The sequence below is a fragment of the Mytilus galloprovincialis genome, chromosome 14 (assembly GCF_965363235.1).
Source record: "Mytilus galloprovincialis chromosome 14, xbMytGall1.hap1.1, whole genome shotgun sequence".
In the NCBI taxonomy this organism is placed as follows: Eukaryota; Metazoa; Mollusca; class Bivalvia; order Mytilida; family Mytilidae; genus Mytilus; species Mytilus galloprovincialis.
This window is the reverse complement of record NC_134851.1, coordinates 18696778-18717133: the sequence shown is the minus strand read 5'-3', so window position 1 is coordinate 18717133 and position 20356 is coordinate 18696778. Positions and strand designations below refer to the sequence as shown.

The window sequence follows — 20356 nt, the reverse complement described above, 5'->3', positions numbered from 1 at the left end:
GGTTTATTACAATAAAATAGTACAACAAATCTTACCAGGTTCCATGTTTTCTCCTTGGCAAGCCTGAATGAAGAATAATTTTGGTTTATTTGCTAACGTCTTACATTTTGATGATTGGAAATACATTGTTAGATATCTTATCGGAATAGGTTTGTCATCTACGCCGTACACAAAATTTCCTTGTATCAGGCGATCACCATCTCCGTGAACCAGTTGTCTTCCTCCTCTATCGTCCATTCTATATATGAAATTTTCTCCACCATGTGACAGTACACACACAACAAGTGCATTAAATTTTGAATGGTCCATGATCGAAATGTCCTTCATAACATCCGCCATATTTTTAACTGTCAAATCTTTGTAAACTGCAATCTTAAACTCAAGTTTTTTAAACGTTGCTTCTAGTCTGGCTATTAAAATTAAAAATTATTACATACACAAAATTAGTAATATGTGTAAAAAGTCATATTCAATCTAATGTAATAATAAAAGCTAATTAGGAAAATTATAAATTCAATATCAATATTTAACTTAAATTTACTATTACAAAACTAAAGAAATCTTTCAAAATTAACGAATCAGTTATGTGTCTCCCTCATGCATATATGTAGCTCTGATTCCTTGTCCAGTGTTTGGCTAGTATTTTGGTCCAATTTGGCTGTAAATACTCGTTAAAGTTTGCATTAGTTTAAACAGTATTTATTAATGAAAAATGTCAAGACAAATATTACAATGTTACATAAAGTTCAAATATGGGATTCGGAAACAAGTTTGGAAAAACTTTTATAAATCCGTCTCCCTAAAAAAAACCAAAAAAAAATCTATTTAACATACAATATTACGTGCCAACAGTATATTCATTTTATGGTAGCATATGATACATTGAATAAATAAACACACACACACACGCAAAAAAAAAAATAATAATAAAAAAAAATACAAAAAATACAAAACAAATAAAATAAAGGAAAACAATAAAAAGTGAGGGAAAAAAAAACATAAAAAACAAAAAAAAAACAAACGACAAAAACAGTCAACTCTTATTTACTTTTCTAGACAGTCACTGGAACCAACACACACGTTCGACCACAATCAATTACAACGGACAATCCACTCGATTTTACATCATATTTAAAAAAAAAAAGTATAAATATATAATATATATACATATACTAGATTAACTTTCAAAACGTTTTGTTTTATTTATGTATTCAGAAACTTTATGAAATATTTGCATATTGTCCTCGTCAGCTTTTAGACCATCCCCATATAAGATAATCTTAAGATTAAAACAAGAGATCGTCCCGATAGTATCTCTTCGAATTTCATTATATTTTGGACATTTGAAGAAATAATGAGAAGTAGTTTCTACTCGACCACAGGAACACAGTGCGTTCTCGATTAGATTTTTTTTAAATAGATGGTCCCTTAGAACACTACTCTGGAGCCTTATTCTTGCTAAGCATATCTGTTCTCTTCTACAGTCGAAGTGAAAATACAATGGTATTTTATTAATATTTTGAGAGAGATAAGTCTTAAAACCCGATTTTGATTGATTTAGACGGATGTCGTCAGGAATATTGTTCCAAAGGTTTACTACGGCTGGTAGAAATGACTTTTGATAATAGCTTGTTCTGCATAATACAGTTTGTAAATTTGAAGACCCCCTGGTCCTGTGGTCGTGTAGATCTAGTCTCTGATTTGGGACTAACACAGAAAGATAATCAGGACAATCTCCGTGAAACATTTGATGAAATTTTAATAACTTATGTTTGTCACGCCGAGACTGGAGAGTTTCCCAACCGGTTTCATCGTACAGCAACTGTCTCGATGTTATCTTAGTACCACCTGTAACGATTCTTGCTGCTTCTAGTTGTAAGTTTTCCAGAGATGTTTTCAAATAATTAGGTATATTATCCCAGACAATGTCCCCATATTCTAAGACTGGGCGAATGAAAGATAAATAAATAGTTTCTAAATGTTTCCTTTTAAGTTTAAACTTTAACTTCCGGAATAATGCTAATCTAGGAATAGCCTTATCAATAATCATTTTTACATGATTATTCCAGCTTCCATCTTCATTTATAATAACCCCTAAATGCTTATGCGACTCAACTTCTTTTATGATATTAGTATCCATATACACTGGCGGGTGGTGGGGTTTTTGATGCCTTTTTGAAATGGTCATTATTTCTGTTTTGTTTGGATTGAAATTGACAAGCCATTGCTTAGACCAATTATGTATTTTCTCAATATCTTTATTTAACTTTTCTGCCGCTTTATATTCGTTATCAACCACTATATAAATTGAGGTGTCATCAGCAAAAAGTTTTATATCACATTCGATGTCATTAACTATGTCATTTATATAAATGAGAAATAAAATAGGACCCAAGATAGACCCTTGGGGTACCCCAGCTGAGACATGTTCGTTATTGGACGTTTCTCCACCAATGACAACCTGTTGCCTTCTTGAGTTTAAATAGCTTTCAAACCAAAGTAACAAGTTACCATTAATTCCTATTTTTCTAAGCTTATATAGTAAGCCTTTATGCCAAACTCGGTCGAAAGCTCGACTAATGTCGCAGAAGATTACCCTGACCTCCTTCCCTTCATCTAATGCTTTACCAAAATCGTTAATAATACATAGTAGTTGGTTTACTGTCGAATCACCAGGGATGAAACCAGACTGGAATTTTGTTAATAAAGAATTTGTAATAATAAAGTTAAAAAGGTATTTAAAAATGCATCTCTCCATTGTCTTACCAATGTTAGACAGCAAAGATATAGGTCTATAATTAAGTAAAAATTCTGGGCCACCTTTGTTCTTATAAACAGGTATAACATTTGCTAGTTTCCACACATCTGGAAACCTCCCTGTTAAGAGGGATAGATTAAAAAGTTTTGTAAATGGATACTTCAAGACAGTTGCTGCCGCCCTCAGTAGTCTTGGACTGATTAAATCAGGCCCAGTAGCTTTTGAAATATCAAGATTCAAAAGCACATCTTCAACATCCTGCTCACTTATAAGCAGTTCCTCTAGTTTATTAATTTCATCATTTTCTAATATTGGTAATACATTATATGAATCATCAACAGAAGACTGAGCGCAGAAATAATCATTAAAATATGTAGCTTTGTCGTAATCACTTTCTATATATTGGTTTTTGAAAATTAAAGTGGGATATGCTGATTTTTTGTTTGGTAGTCCGATCAAATTTTTAATGGTTTTCCACCATTGTTTAGTGCTTATTGTGTGAATACTATCAACTTTATTTATTTGCTTTTCTAAGAATTTTTTTTTTACTTGATCGAACATAGTTTATGCATTTATTTCTTATGCGTCGAAAATTTGACCAATCAATTTCATCGTTTGTTAATTTTGCTTTTTTATTTAATCTCTTACGCTTCCGAATCATTTTTCTTATATTTGAATTCATCCAAGGTGGATCATTTTTCCTGACCTGAACCATTTTATTCGGGATTGATTTTGCTGCCGATTCGAGAATTTTTTCCGTAACATTTACTGCCGCGGTATTAATGTTGTGATTATCAATTAGAGAATCCCAGTTAATTTTAAGGAGTTCGTTTTTAAACAATTCATAATCGCCTAAGTGGTATTGCCAAATGTGTCTTTTAAAGGATTTTGTTAATTGTTTTTCGATATTTATTACTGCACTTATAGGGCAATGATAACGTACAGAATTTTCGAGGATGTTTTCACCAACTTCTGAGTAAAGTATTACCTCCGGATCATTTACCATTATAAGATCAAGTAGCGACACTGACTTTTCGCAAAAATATGTAGCATCAGTAATTATTTGATATAAGCTATTTTGGTTGCAAATTTCTCTAAGATTTTGTTTGCTATGATTAAGTTGGTCATCATTAAAATCACCGCAAATTATGATTTTATCTGCATTCGAATTAATGGCAAGATCTATTGAATAGTTTATTTTTTCCCAGGTTTGGTTATCTGAATCTGGCGGTCTATAAAAATTCCCAAATAATATATTTGTTCCTTTAACATGTATTTTGACCCAAACACATTCCAATCCGTTTATTTTAAATTCAGGTTTTTCTTCACTAAAGATATTTTCTTTCACATAAATAGCCACACCCCCTCCTGCTTTATGATTTCTATCATTTCTGTATGGTTTTTTAAAAGATTCCAATTTGATATTGCTGTCATCAGTGTGTTTATTAAACCAGGTTTCGGTAAATAACAAAATATCTCTGTCGCTAAGCTCAGCTTCAATTAAGTCTCGTTTCGCTAGGAAACTTTGTGTATTTAAACATGTAAGGGTTCGGAACTGACTACCAGTGAGCAAAGAGTCGGAATGTGTTGAACAGCTACTTGAACTACTTGTAGAATTAAAGATTTTTGAGTAATAGTTCAATTTAACATTCAGTAAAGCATAAAATAACTTTGTTATTTCAATGTTACATATTATTCGACATAGAACATATAAATGTACACCAAAAGATTTGTACTTTGATATGATCAGTAATAACACAAGTTGATCTGTAGTTAGGAGTAGATGCTTAGGCAATCGAGTAGACCGCGAGCAATTTGACCCAACGCGTGCCCTATATGTAATTAGGTCAACGTTTGGCATAACGGTATTATTATAGTAGATACTTTGTGTAATATAGGACACGCGTGGGGGCTTAGTGTGCTCATAATATAAAAATGGCTATAATCGGATCGTGTGTTGGAGGTAACAGTGACTGTCAACAGCTGATAAAAAAAGTAGGACGTGGATGACTGATAAAAAAAAGTAAGTAGGAAAAAGTAAAATATATACAAAATGAAAAGGGGGTGGAACATGTAACAGGAAAAACAGGATTTTACCACAACAGTTCCAAACATAGTTGTATAGTTTAAAGAAAATAAATAGTATTAACTCTGTTTGGACATCAAGAGACTTATCGTTTATCGAGAAAATATATGAGAATAAGTTTTTCATATACTTTTTTATATGTTTTTTTTTTTTTTTTTTTTTTTTTTTTATTTGGTGCTTTAATTGATTACAAATAAGCAATGAACAAAGGCTTTTTGAGTGAGTTTGATCTTTTTAACTAATTCAACTTTGCTTAGAGGTGAGTATGTTTGTATCACCCTGATTTACTAAAAACAGTTGGAGTATTGTAGGCTAAGTCTAAAAAGAATCGTCTTTGATTTCTTTGTAATATAACTTATGCAAAAGTGAATTTTCTTAATTATTCATCGTGACTGATATTCATCAGAAAATAGTATTGTAGGAGTTCCGGTATTTTGAGTAAAGGGTGCAAAAAAGCTTAAACAATGCAAGAAAATAAAACAAACACAAAAAAAAACACAGAAAAGAAAAAAAAACCCACCAACAACTGAAAACCCAACAACATAACCAGAGAAAAAAAGGAAAAAAAGGGGGAGAGAACAAAAAAAAAGTAAGTAAAAAGCCAACGGGAAACGGGAATACAACTTATTTCGACATAAGGGGTAGAATACAATGACACTTTGAATTACATGTAGTATAGAACATAACTATTTTTAGCATTTTTTTTACATGTATCAAAGTAACAATATGTATACATTTTCATAAGTACTAATAGTCAAATGAGTACAGGTGTACGCTTGATTAATCTAAAATTTTAACTGTAGGGGAAAATTGTAAATGTGATATTTGTTCATCGATTTTAATTAGTTGATCATTTATAAGTAACAAAGAGCACTCGTATAAAGTTAAATAGGAACGTCACTAGCTGGTTGTTCGCTGACCCTGTCATGACCATTTGACGCGTACTGCATTTCTGTTTCTTGGTTGTCTTCAATCTCGTTTATTTCAGTAAAGTTAACCGATTGGAAAACATAGTCATTCAGATCATACATACGTGTGACGGCGTGTTTTTTGTTGTCCTTCCCAATAATCATGACCTTTCCATCAACCACCCAGGTTGCCTTGAGTCTATGGTTGCGCACGTACGCTCTAGCTTTGAATGCTATTTCATCTCGCGTCTTTGTTAGGTCTTGGTTTATACAGATATCTTGAAGACCTGGTATTTCTCTAAGTTTCTTGGCCGATTTTAAAATTTCGACTTTTAAATCATGCTTTGGGAACCTTGCGATGATTTGGCGAGTTTTATTTTCCCTGAATTTTCCTGTGCGATGGCTTACGCTAATGTCATCATCTTTTATGTTCACTCCTATCCTTTTTACTATGTCAATCACCTTTTCAGTAGTTTTTTCACCTCTTGAAAAAGGCACACCACTTAGACGGAGAAGACCTTTTCTACTGTGCTGTTCGAGATCGTCAACTTTTTCTTGTAGTTTAGTGTTTTTTACATGCAGCTCATTTAGTTGGTTTGTTTTTATTTTAAGGGTTGTTTCCAGTTTACATTGTTTTTCTTCTATGTCGTTTATCCTGTCAATTAAGTGTTTTTGTTTTTCGTTTACAACCCTCTCGACGGTCTTGTCAATATCGTCTTTCAGTAGCTGCTTAACAGTTTCAGCTATCCTAACTATATCAATTTCAGTCAAAGATACTTTAGGAAGCAAGTCTGATGGATAACTCATTTCGTCTTTTCCTCTAGAATAACAATCTGATTGTTCTGACTCGCTGTCTGTGTCCGACTCGGAGCTTATTTCACTATTTGTACGTTGTCTCTTGTCCTCAACTTGCGATGACGGTGATGGTTTAGAAGATTTTCGGCGTCGACGTTTTTAGCTCACCTGGCCTAAAAGGCCATGTGAGCTTTTCTCATCACTTGGCGTCCGTCGTCGTCGACGTCGTCGTCGTCGTCGTCGTCTGTCGTCGTTAACAATTTTTCAAACATCTTCTCCTATGAAACTACTGAATGGATTTGAATGAAACTTAACATGATTGTTCCTTAGTATATCCTGCACAAAATGTGCGCTTCGATTTTTGATCCGTCAAAAAACATGGCCGCCGTTACTTAAAATAGAACATAGGGGTCAAATGCAGTTTTTGGCTTATATCTCAAAAACGAAAGCATTTAGAGCAAATCTGACATGGGGTAAAAATGTTCATTAGGTCAAGATCTATCAGCCCTGAAATTTTCAGATGAATCAAACAAACCATTGTTGGGTTGCTGCCACTTAATTGGTAATTTTAAGGAAATTTTGCAGTTTTTGGTCATTATCTTGAATATTATTATAGATAAAGATAAACTGTAAACAGCAAAAAAGATCAGCAAAGTAAGATCTACAAATAAGTTAATATGACCAAAATTGTCAATTGACCCCTTAAGGGGTTATTGTCCTTTAATGACAATTTTTCACAATTTGTTCATCATATTTGCTAACTTTAAAAAATCTTCTCCTCTGAAACTACTGAATGAATTTGGTTAAAACTTAGCATGTTGTTCCTTAGATTATCCTGCACAAAGTGTGTGCTTTGATTTTTGATCCGTCAAAAAACATGGCCGCCGTTACTTAAAATAGAACATAGGGGTCAAATGCAGTTTTTGGCTTATATCTCAAAAACGAAAGCATTAAGAGCAAATCTGACATGGAGTAAAAATGTTCATTAGGTCAATATCTATCAGCCCTGAAATTTTCAGATGAATCAAACATCCAATTGTTGGGTTGCTGCCACTTAATTGGTAATTTTAAGGAAATTTTGCAGTTTTTGGTCATTATCTTGAATATTATTATAGATACAGATAAACTGTAAACAGCAAAAAAGATCAGCAAAGTAAGATCTACAAATAAGTTAATATGACCAAAATTGTCAATTGACCCCTTAAGGGGTTATTGTCCTTTAATGACAATTTTTCACAATTTGTTCATCATATTTGCTAACTTTAAAAAATCTTCTCCTCTGAAACTACTGAATGGATTTGGTTAAAACTTAGCATGTTGTTCCTTAGATTATCCTGCACAAAGTGTGTGCCTTGATTTTTGATCCGTCAAAAAACATGGCCGCCGTTACTTAAAATAGAACATAGGGGTCAAATGCAGTTTTTGGCTTATATCTCAAAAACGAAAGCATTAAGAGCAAATCTGACATGAGTAAAAATGTTCATTAGGTCAATATCTATCAGCCCTGAAATTTTCAGATGAATCAAACATCCAATTGTTGGGTTGCTGCCACTTAATTGGTAATTTTAAGGAAATTTTGCAGTTTTTGGTCATTATCTTGAATATTATTATAGATAAAGATAAACTGTAAACAGCAAATATGATCAGCAAAGTAAGATCTACAAATAAGTCAATTTGACCAAAATTGTCAATTGACCTCTTTAGGAGTTATTGCCCTTTAAAGACTTTTTTCACAATTTGTTCATCATGTTGACTTACTTTAAAAAATCTTCTCTTATGAAACTGCTGTATCAATTTCAGCCAAACTTAGGCTAAATGAGTTTCAGAGTTTCAGAGTATCTAGTATAAATTTTATATTTCATTTCCTTGTATGTCAAGAAACATAGCTCCTATGGCTAAAATAGAACATAGGAGAAAATGATTTTTTTTTGCTTTTGAAGAAAATAGGACGATTCAAAGAACATTTAAATAAATTGAAAAGCCAAAATAATCATTGATGAGAGATTAAACCAAAAAAATTCAGGTGAGCGATTCAGGCTCTTGAGAGCCTCTTGTTTAATGTTTAATGGGGTTGTTGAGTAAGTTTCGTCGGAGTCGCCTCCCTTCATCTACTCAGTTATGAAACAATCACTATATATATAAATATATATAAATGTACAATATAAATATTTTGGTTTTCAGTTTGTAGTTGGTAAGTTAGAGACCAGTTGTGAGGCGTATTTGCATCACCAAAGTCATCAAAGCCAAATTCAAAATGTTAGATAAAAGTTCATCCACGTACTAATGGCTGTCGTTGTTTTGGTGTGGTCTCGTAGAAAAATTATCCATAAGTAGGTTCATTTAGACACAAAATTCATAGTTCATGCACTAAAGTGTTTTCCTAAAGTTTAACAAACACACTGCTGTGGTAAAATGTGTTTGAAGTTGTGTTATTTACATTTTATCGGGATTTTTTACCAAGAGTCATTTACCATACCTGTTGGCACTAGGGTGCACTTGATTTTTTTTTTTTTTTTTTTTTTTTTTTTTTTTTTTTTTTTTTTTGCATTGATTTTGGTCTCTTGCATTTTTGAAGAAACTTTTATTATTGTTGAAATCAGCATGCACCTGGTGCAGTAAATTTCGTATACGTTAAAGGTATTGGCCAAAATAACAACGTAAAACAACATGCAACACTACGAAAAAGCTGCAAAAAATAAGAGTGAAATAACTTATCATATATGATACACAACAAAGGATAGTACGAATCACCACAATTGCTGTTAAAGAATAAATTTAAAAGAAAATGAACAAACAAAAGTGAAATGCACACGGTCCATATTGCCTGACTCCATACAGTCTAAAACTGTTGGGGGATTAATCAGTTAAAATGTTATCAATATACAATAAATGTACATTGTCAGAAAATATATAATTTATTTATAACAGCTTAAGAAATTGGATGAAAAGCGAGGCTCTCCGAGGTTTCTCTCCTGTTTCGTAGCGAGTACATGTATATATTATGTTTCCGACAATGTGCATATATTGTTTTTAATCTACAATTTACACCTGCACTTGAAGCTAAGGTTGTTTCAATTCAAATCATTGCCTCTGATTCATCAAAGAAATCGACATAGTTTAAACGCGGACCACGAAAAGAGGACCTCAAACTGAACTGTTGCGCAAAAAGAAATATCCACATTACCGCTTGCTTAATGTGGAAGCGGAATAACAGGAGACTTTTATTTGTATATGTCGTGTACATGCTATTATTTTGTACACGTTATTACTTCTACACACATTTTGTACTAGTAATTACTTGTATGATGCCATCATACAAGTAATCACTTGTACAAATATAATTGTACAAGTAATTACTTGTACGATTTTTATTCAGAAAAAAAAAATAACAACTTGTACAAAACATTATGTTACCTTGGCTATTTGATGTTTAAAACAAATCAGTACATTGACCTGGTAGATCTAATGAACTTGTCAGTGGTATTTATCTACTCATGCTAAGCCTACAAAATCCAAACAGTTTGACAGTGGTGATAATGGTTGCACAGTAGTATTGCCTGACCCATAAGGATAATGGTAGCCTTTTTAGAATTTTCACCACTTCCTAACACTGCCCAAAATTCTACATACACAGTTAACTGAACTACTTTTTTTTGCGATTTTTAGAAACCGAAGGCCACTAGTGTTTTTATATTTTATCATGCAATGAATACAAAATTTCAAAAAATCCAAAAAAAAAAATGCATTTTCACCTGTTTGTCAAATTATTTCAAATTTTCCTACACCTGATTCATCCCTCAGTTTGGGAAAGTTTGTTCAGTAGGTACTGTATTTTTTGTCTAAAAACACTGTTCAGATACATTGACCTAAGTACACAAAAGACCAACCTTAAAGTCGGAAGGCAAATACTACCGTGTTACCTTATTGACACCTTATTTACCTGTCATTTATTTTCATTTATCTGGATAATATTTTTAAGCTTAAAATTTGTACAAAATAACATGTAAACGACATATACATGTACAAATAAAGCAAACAGTTTATTTGTGTACATGTTATATGTATTTTTTATTAGACTGACTGCACAACAAAAACTGAAATGCATGCATTGCACAATGAATATAAGATGTGTCTCAAGCTTATTCCTTCTTTCTTTATATATATTTTTCTCATTTCCATTCTCAATGTCATCTGTCCATTATGTTTATTGCAAGCTGACCTATAAATGTGACGCTTTGTTCACGATTGAAACATCATACAAGTCAACAACATTTCTAAGAAAATTATGTTTTTCACAGGAATAATTCCAGAGATTTGGGCTAATGGAATTATACTCCCAACCCGAAATCGTCTACAGGAAATTCACGGGATCCGATGAATTACAGACGGATAACGTTGGTTCATGTATGTTATAAACTTTATTGTCATGTGTTAACCAGAAAATGTAACTGATTATCAACATTTGTTGCATTTATAGACTTCCGCAAAGCATATGATTGTATTGATCGTACCATTTTATTTCGGAAACTTCAAAGTATTGGTATTCAAGGAAATATATATAACGCTTATGTCCTAAGGCTTGTATTAAAGTGTGGAATGATGTGTGAGGATAAACGGCTGCAAAAACAGACTGGTTTAATGTGAGTTGTGGCCTAAAACAAGGCTGTTTTTTTTTGTCGCCGTTACTCTTCAAATTTTACATTAATGACCTTGCGACACATTTAACATCTTTAAATTCAAGAGTTGATATTGGCGGAGAAAAAATTATCGGTGTTATTATATGCTGACGACCTAGTGTTATTTGCCAACTCTGAAAGCGAACTGCAAACGTTATTGGATTCACTGAATATATGGTGCGTCAACAATAAAATGACAATGAATGGAAACAAGTCAAATGTCGTACATTTCCGTCCGAATTCTTCACCAAGATCTGCATCAAATTTTAAATGTGGAAATTTAACTTTGCAAACAGTTGATAAGTATACCTATCTTGGACTCGTATTAACAGAACATTTGGACTACCAGATCCTCGACAGAGCTGTAGGAAGTTTAATTTCGAAACATAATGCGTTTAGAGGTTTTCCGTTTCGCACATTTTCCAAACTATACGATTCAACAGTTTGGAACACTATCAGCTATGGAGCTGCAGTATGGGGTGATACAATCTTCTCTTTTGAAACGCTATTCAGAATAAAGCGATTTGCTTTTTTATGGGTGTTGGTTGATTATACACCAAACACGGCGATAGTCGGTGACTCAGGATGGATACCAGCTAATATAAAACATTGGAACAGTGTCAATAACCAGTGGTGTAGACTAAAAAAACATGGACCGCGATGGACTTAACTACAAAATTTTCAAGTGGTCACAAGTTTGTAGCTTAAACGCACGTTAATGTAAAAAAACTGGAACTATACAATTCGTCAACAATTTTTATCAGCAGACATGATGATCCTATTTAAACGTCGAAAAATACAGCCTTAGTTAAAAATGTACTATATGACAAACTTTTATCTAAATTTTACGATGAAGGATCAGAAAATCTTAATAAAACTGTATCTCAAAGGAATGGTAACGATGGAAATAAGTTGATGACCTATAGCACTTTTAAAACGGCATTACACACCTAGAAATACATGCACAAAGTTATAGTTCCATCGCATAGAAGAACATAAGCGCAGTATCGGTGTGGTGTTGCACCGATCCGCATAGAGACTGGACGATTTGAGAGGCTACCCGTGCAACAACGAACTTGCGAAACTTGTAAAAACATTGTTGAAAATGAGGAACATTATATGTCTTGTTAGAGTGTCCATTGTACGATGACCTGCGAAATGAACTATTTAAAATTCTTTTGTCAGAACATTCAAACTTTTTAAAAATTTTCTAATCTGGAAAAATTGTCTATTGTTCTAGCCAGCGACTGTGATAGTATAATTATTATTAATAGTGCCAAAATCTGCAAACTTATTTTAGATAGAAGACGTCGTTTTTTATATCGTTAAAACTTTTGTCTTAACAAAGAAATTATTTATATCTAGCTGTACATTGATATTTATTCTTATTAATTTTCTATTTTTTTTTTAATCCCGTCTCTCATAATTCCTTTTAGAATGGCATTAATATTTTATATTATTTTATGTATTCGTGTATTATGTTTTGTAATATTAATAGTGAGACGTGAATAAACTGTTTGTATTGTATTGTATTGAATGCAATTATATTTGTTATTTAAGAAAATAAATTAATAGTACATGCAATGAATAAATACATTTACCTTGATCGACGTCTGTACCTTCTCTGGCCTTCATTTTGATAAACTTTTTATTATTTATTATTACACATATTCCTGAAATATAGACACGAAATACTTTATAACACGTATTTGCCATCAAAAACATGCTGCGATTTGTGTCAGACAAAAACATATATGTTTAAGATGTTGTATGAATCTATGGTTTTGCACTGCGTTAGGGAACGACTAATTAGCTTCAAGGAGAGGGGTGTTTTTTTCTAAAAAAAAACCCAAACTATTATGATCCCCAATTTGATGAAGAAAAAAGTATTGTGGTCAAGCAGATGACAAAAAAAATATTCTGAATCCAAATTTACCCCATACTTTATAGTGTTAAATTTTTAAACAAAATAGTTTGAGTGATAGCGTCGAAAAACTTTTAAAAAAAAATCATTCTCAGACAAAAATGGTAGCTCCCTTATCAATTGGCAGCTTAATTAATCTAAATGTTTCTCAATGCTCAATCAAAACTTTCTGTGGAATAAAATCTGTTAAGTATATAGTTTGTCTTTTTATGACTTGTATTTTGGCGCCGGTGATTTGCTATGGACTTGCAATGTAGCTCATTGCCGTTATAATTTTATTTACCTGCACTTTCATGATTTACATGTAATAGTAAATAAGGGACCGACCATTAAACTTCAAAAGCTTTTTTTTTCCAAAAAAAAAAACATTGGGATCCCAAACCTTGATTAAAGAAAATATTGTGGTCAAGCAGATGACCAAAAAAAGGTTCTGACTCAGACAAAAAACCATTACCCCCCCCCCCTTTTGAAGTTAAATGGTGGATCAAAGAGGAAGCGGCTGCAAGACAGATTCTACAATTGCTTACACACTACAACTCGAGAGCTCAAGAAAAAAAAAATCAGTTTCTTAGCCATAAACAAAAACTTTCACGGAAATTTTCCTTGTCCAAACTATCGGCAAACAGGAGCAAGGTAGGGCATGATCTACCCATTGGTTATCTCGCTTTATAAATATTGTTGTTTTGTACATAGAAGAGGGGCGGATTTTCAGGACGTCGTTTTTTTTTTTTTTGTTGTTGCTAAAATTCTAGATTGGACCTTTATTTTCGCGGGATTACCGGATGACACCCCCTTCAACCACCCCTCTTACCAGTTGTGCCACTGCTTAAGGGCATACGATAAAGTTATAGGGGAGGTAATAACGTTAATAACGAAAATTGTTATTTTCGCGACGTCAAAAGTAAAATCACAAAAATACTGAACTCCGAGGAAAATTCAAAACGGAAAGTCCCTAATCAAATGGCAAAATCAAATGACAAAACACATCATCTGTCATATTCCTGACTTGGGACAGGCATTTTCAAATGTAGAAAATGGTGGATTGAACCTGGTTTTATAGCGTTAAACCTCTCACTTGTATGACAGTCGCATCAAATTCCGTTATATTTACAACGATGCGTGAACAAAACAGACACAATAGGTAAAATAGTCAAAATATGGGTACAGCAGTCATCACTGTGTTACAATCTCAAAACAAACAAACTGTGACTTATCGGAAAAAGATTCAGTTTTCGACTGGTTTTTATCATTCAAACTGATTTAACTTGAAAACGAGTTCATGGACCCCTCTTTTTTAAAATGACATTTGGTTTTAATACGTATGAAGATTATGTGTCCCAATTTTCATGAAAAAGTCAATAGTGCAATTTTTTTAAATTTGATAAATATACAGTAAAAAATGACGTTTTTTTCTACATTCATGAACATTTGATAAATATGAGTTATTTGTAAAAATGAAATGTACAAATTTATAGAACATTTAAATAAAACAGAAATTACAAATAATTTAGCAAAAAACAGCTTGTGTTTATCTTTTAAAACAAAACAGTTATGTTTTTCTGTCGAAAGGAAAAATACGTCAATAAATCCGAATTTTGAGGAAATATCTGAAATTTCAACTTCAATTTACTCAAAAAGTAGCACATAATGGTATATTTTTTTATTACATATTTGATTTAATCAGGTAAAAAATAGCCTATATGCAAATTTTCATCAAAATTTCATTATGGGATCAAAACTGTATGAAAATAATTATGCATACATTTTTATAAAGATGTTTGAAATTATGGTAAATAAGCGTGTTTTTTTTTTTTTACATTTGAAAGTCATGTGACAAAGTGCACCATACCTCTAGGTTTTGACGTCATTTCATAAATTGATACAGGTGGACCTGAAATACAATAATATAGAATGTATCATGTAGGCCCGAGACCACAATTAATTCCTCTATCAGTTCTTTATAACGTTTTGTCGCATTAAAACAAAATTCCCTGTGTTTTTTGTCTAATTTTTTGTGTGTGTAATGTACAGTACAAGTCCAAAAATATATCCAACTTTCAGAAAAATTGCATGTGTACATCATACAGATTTGGCCAATACACATCCATACCCCTATAGACAAGTCAAGAGATGTTCCGAAAAGTGTTAATATTACCTTTTTACACCTGGCCTAATCACTCTTTCCATATCAAAATCACTCAATTACAATAAAACATCCAAAAGTTTATTTCATCTCTCTTCTTTCATTTCCACCCCATAAAAACTAAGAAATGTATGAGAAAAGAAAAGAAAAAAAAATAAAGAAAAAATACACTTTTATTAATTAAAGGGAACTATATTCGTACGAAAAGCGGGATCGAAAAGCGGGATAATTAATTGTGGTCTTGGGCCTGTTGTCTGGCGACGGACGATAACTCCTAAATTCATACCAGTCCCAATAAAAATTGTCTTAATATCAAACAGCTATCGTATCTGCGTTTGCTTGCTTCTCTTGTCAGGCTAGTGATACTGTGGAAGAACTATAGTAGGTATACCACTCGGCCACCGAGTTCTTAATATTTTAAAGCTATATTGTTTTCTAATTGGATTACATCCAATAATATAATGTATTGTTATTACAGGGTATTATTTTGGATTACAATATATACTTCGAAATAAAGAATCCGTAACCCTTAGATTGTTTTTTGTGTATTGCCCCGAAACAAGACTACAATAATATACATAATATAATTCCTGACAAAACTTTGTTTTTCTATTATAATACATTAAAACAAGCATATGAAATCAATATTTATTTTTCGTAATATGAATTGTTAAAAATTAGACCGTTAGTTTTGTCATGTAAATTATCATGTCGGGACCTATTATAGTGAACTTTACAGTAGATTTTTTTCCCTTATTGTTGAAGGTCGTAAGGTGACCTAATATTGTTTATATCTTCTTAATTCAAACTGTGGTGAAAAGTTGCCTCGTTGGCAATCATACCACATGTTCTTATTTTTCTATATACTTGTTTTATCAGTATCATTAGACACTTTGACAAATTACACCAACTACAAACACCCAGTGTTGTCAAGTCTCGAGACTCAAACATTTGTATGCTTATTCGGCGGCATTTTACTTTGATCTACTGTTTTTTTTTTTTCTTTCTTTTTGATCATTACAATTTTTGCCAAAATCTCACATTTGTTTAATGAAAACTTGACACCCAACCCCCCAATTAATATCCCTCTTATTATTCCCATTTTATCATATATATTATATTAGAAAACACAATGCTATGTAACTATGTGACTTTACCTGGAGGGAAAGGTCTGTCTGGAAATCAAATAAAAATAAGAAATGTTATATGTGAAACAAACTACTAGTAATTTGTGAAAAATAACATGGAACTCAGAACAATGTTGTCTGTGTTGTCACTTTCAAGGATTAACAAAACAAAATATTTTTTGGCCATATATATGTGAATGGCATTTTTTTTTAACTGTTTGATATAATATAAATGTAATGTAGTAAACAACAATACTTTGTAAGCAACAAACATTCTCGGAAAACGTATGTATACCAGGAAATGCAGGGGCGGATCCAGCCTTTAAAAAAAAGGGGGGGGGGGTTCCCAACCAAGGATAAAAAGAGGGGGTCAAACTATATGTTCCCATTCAAATGCATTGATCAGCCAAAAAAAGGGGGGTTCCAACCCCCGGAACCCCCCCCCCCACCCCCTCTGGATCCGCCACTGAAATGTTTTAACGTGTGATTTTTTTGTTTTAGCGAATTTCCTTGATATGTGTATCCAACAGCGTGAACTACTGAGCTTCATATCGAACTAGACTTATCTATAATTGACTTCGGATAAATGTCATACACTTATTTCGTTTTGGTGACATGATTTGCCTGTATCATTTGACACTGGACGTAAACATAATCATCATCAACACGTTCATTGACACTAAATAACTAGACCTACTAAGTCTCCAAGAGTGCTCTAGAGATTCAACCAATCCCTCCATCACAGAGTGCATACCTTCACTATCACTCATAAAATATAAGTTTTACTTGGATCATTAATCAGCTCATCAACTTCTATACAAAATGGTTACCATTTTAATTAGAACTGTGGTGGATGGTTGTCTCATTGGCAATCATACCACATCTCCTATTTTTTTTTATACTTCTGTGAGGTTTAATTTTATGTTTATTATTTCCTTGACTCAGTTGTACATACCCTGATACTTATCAACGAGATCTACCAAGTCTCCTCTGTTCTCCAGAGATTTCACCATTTCCTTCAATAGATTTGTATGATCTATTTCTATTATCCCCCTTTTTTCTAGAAGTACAAATAGGTCCAATGCTGATTTGATAGTTGCTTTCTCTTGTTGCGTTAGTTTAAATACACGGAGAGAAAAGGAAGCTAAAAGTTCTACGTCATCAGATGTCAAATCTTTGGATATTTTGTAAAGTAAAATCCTGTAAAAAATAAGGTACTATTTCATCACTTCTGGAATGATACGTCATTCCGAAATCATGTTTGTTACTCTAAAATTATAATTTGAAGCAGGTTATTTTCCTTTGTAGGCAGTAGAACTGCGTCTTGCAATGCAGCTCATTGAAGGGTCGACGCTTTACGGTATTAATTTTTCGATGATTTAAAGATTAGTTGGTTTAAAACATGTATATGCATTTAGAAATTGTAAATGTTATTTTTTTCTTGTATAAAGCTGGAAATATTTGTTTATAAAAGAAAGACATAGTTTACTTTCAAATTCATACCGCTGCTATGCACTCCAGCGAACCAACTATTTCAAGAAAGTAACTCGAATTTAATTGTAATTTTAAAATCAGGTTGAGGCTTTCGTTAGTGAATTTTAAGAATGTCCTATATTCCTGTAATATTAGTTCCTATTTATGGTGATACATGTAACTCTTGTTTATATATTAGAATAACAAATCTCGTGTTGATTTCTTTGTAAAATAAAATAAAACGACTGACATTTGCCGATATTTGTACTGTCTTACTTTATAATAATGATATAAAAGTAGAGCATTTCCGATATTGTATTCTATAATGTCTCCTTAAAGCTTGGTAAGCACTAGAAGGGTTCCGAGTAAAACGATATTTGCACGCAAGCAAACGAGATAAGCAAGACGGCGGAAGTGGATTTCGCCATCTTATTGTTGCATCAGAGCTGTAGGGATTGATGGCAGTCTGAAATATTTGGGACTACATATACATGGTCAATATGATAACTGGGATCATTACCTAAAAGGTCTGACACTGTCATTATGTTGGCCCATTTCTTTTTCAATTTGAGTTGGGTTCAACCCAAGTCGCCCGACGAGATCTGTTCGTCCCATTAACTCAAAACATTCTGCAAGAAACCGGCCATTATGAAAGGCAACATGTTTATTGTTTTCAATAGCACTAAACAAGTCTAAGGCATTGGTTGCTGGCATTAACTTATGTAGACCTGCCACGTCTTTCATTAGGAATTTTAGATTGTCCATATCAACACTATCTAAATCACTACATATGTCCACTAGTATGTCTTTAGTAAGGCAGGTTAAAGCCATTGTATAATGTTGAAATTTGACAAAACAGAAATAGAATTTTTTTCAGTCTTTGTTTTTCTTGTTCAATGTTGCCAGCTAAATCACTCTGCAAAAGAAAATGCAATTTGTTGAATATCTCGTAAAATTTCCAGACGCCTTCTTTTTAATAAATTGTTTGATTCTAATATTCTCGAGAAAAAGAAAAAAAAATCTGGTAGAGAAGGGAAAATGAAAAAAACAGTGTGTTTCCATTAAAAACTTGGTGGAAAATACTTGATCCCTTTACATGTAGTAATTAAAAAAAAAACTTTTCTTTATGTTGATTAAATTGGAAAAGTTGTCTGTCTTCACAACGTAACACAACTTAACTCGTCAGATAGATACAAAGCAGAAATACATCTACTTGTAACAAAACATAGAGTGGGCGTGGCAGGGTACTTATACATCCCCACAACAAAAAGACACTCAGTACATATATCTGAGAGTACTCACAGTTACTGACAGTTGGTTCAAAGCCAAAAAGAACTAATAAAACAAAATGCATGCATCTAAGAGTAAAACACCAATCAGTACACATCCAACATCCAATGAATTTAGTGTAAAGAGGTCATTAACAGTCAGAGAAAAACATGACATTGTGCAATGCCAAAATACAGAGTATATGCATACTAAGTAAACAAATAATACGTAGTTTGATTTTAATTTACAGACAACAAAATAAATATCAATACCAATAAAAAACAATATTCAAAGATCTTATTTTAGCGTTGAACTGGTAACCCTTTAGGATAAGTCTATCTAAAGAATCGATAAGTTAAACCGGACCGAACTTAAATTCCGGGCTCTGTAAACAACATCTGCGTAAAAATTAGGATGCAATTGCTATCCCGTTTGAAATAAGTTTTCTACAGGTGTTTTACTCACAGGGTCAAACTCTAAAAGTTGCCAAATCCTACTGGATATTGAATATGAACGAGTGTATATCAAATGATTATAGTATTGCTTCATAATTTTGTTTATTTTCACCGAAATTGTATTCAGGAAGACATACTGTTGTTCAAGCCGTTTTAATACAAAATTGCATACGGGTTTTTTTTTCAAATTTTGTATCAAAAGACATCCCTTAACCAAATAAAATCCTTTGTATCCAAAAGACAATACATAGCTGTGCATCCAACATAATTTTGGTTAATGATGTCCTTCTAAAACATTTTGGGGATAATTACTGAAATTTTGCAAAATCTGTCAAAACTTCGGTTATCGGCTATTTTCAGGCGTTTATAATATTGTAGGAACATAAACGTACACATAATGGGCTTGGATATGCTTTGCATTGATGGTCAGATCAAATGTTTTTGAACGTCATTGGAATTCGTACTATTCGTGCTTTTTCAATGGAAACTGGGATGTCACAATGCGTTCTTAAAGGCACGAAACTCCATAATTCGAAGAAACATGCAAGTAAAAATTGCAAGACGTTTTGAAAATTGTAGTGAAATAAATGCAGGCAAAATGGTCCTTCATCTTTGGTATTTGGTGCTTCTCCTTTGTGCCTGATCAGTCTGACTAAAGCCAGCCCCCACTATCCACTAGCGTTTGTAGGGACGCAAATGGATAGTGGGGACTGGCTTTAGTCAGACTGAAACTTAATACAAC

The 20356-nt window shown here is 32.7% G+C and overlaps 1 protein-coding gene across 1 annotated transcript in view; it reads right to left on the bottom strand.

Moving 5' to 3' along the window:
• LOC143059642 (caspase-3-like) overlaps positions 1-18806 on the bottom strand; it is a 28113-nt gene extending 9307 nt beyond the window's left edge. The window contains exons 1-5 of the mRNA XM_076233164.1: positions 18411-18806; positions 17373-17617; positions 14997-15038; positions 12825-12896; positions 36-410 (exon numbers count right to left, since the gene is read on the bottom strand). Of these exons, the coding sequence (XP_076089279.1) occupies positions 36-410; positions 12825-12896; positions 14997-15038; positions 17373-17617; positions 18411-18721 (1045 nt within the window). The 5' untranslated portion in view covers positions 18722-18806. The remainder of the gene's footprint in view (positions 1-35; positions 411-12824; positions 12897-14996; positions 15039-17372; positions 17618-18410) is intronic.
• Between the last annotated feature and the right edge of the window lie 1550 nt (positions 18807-20356).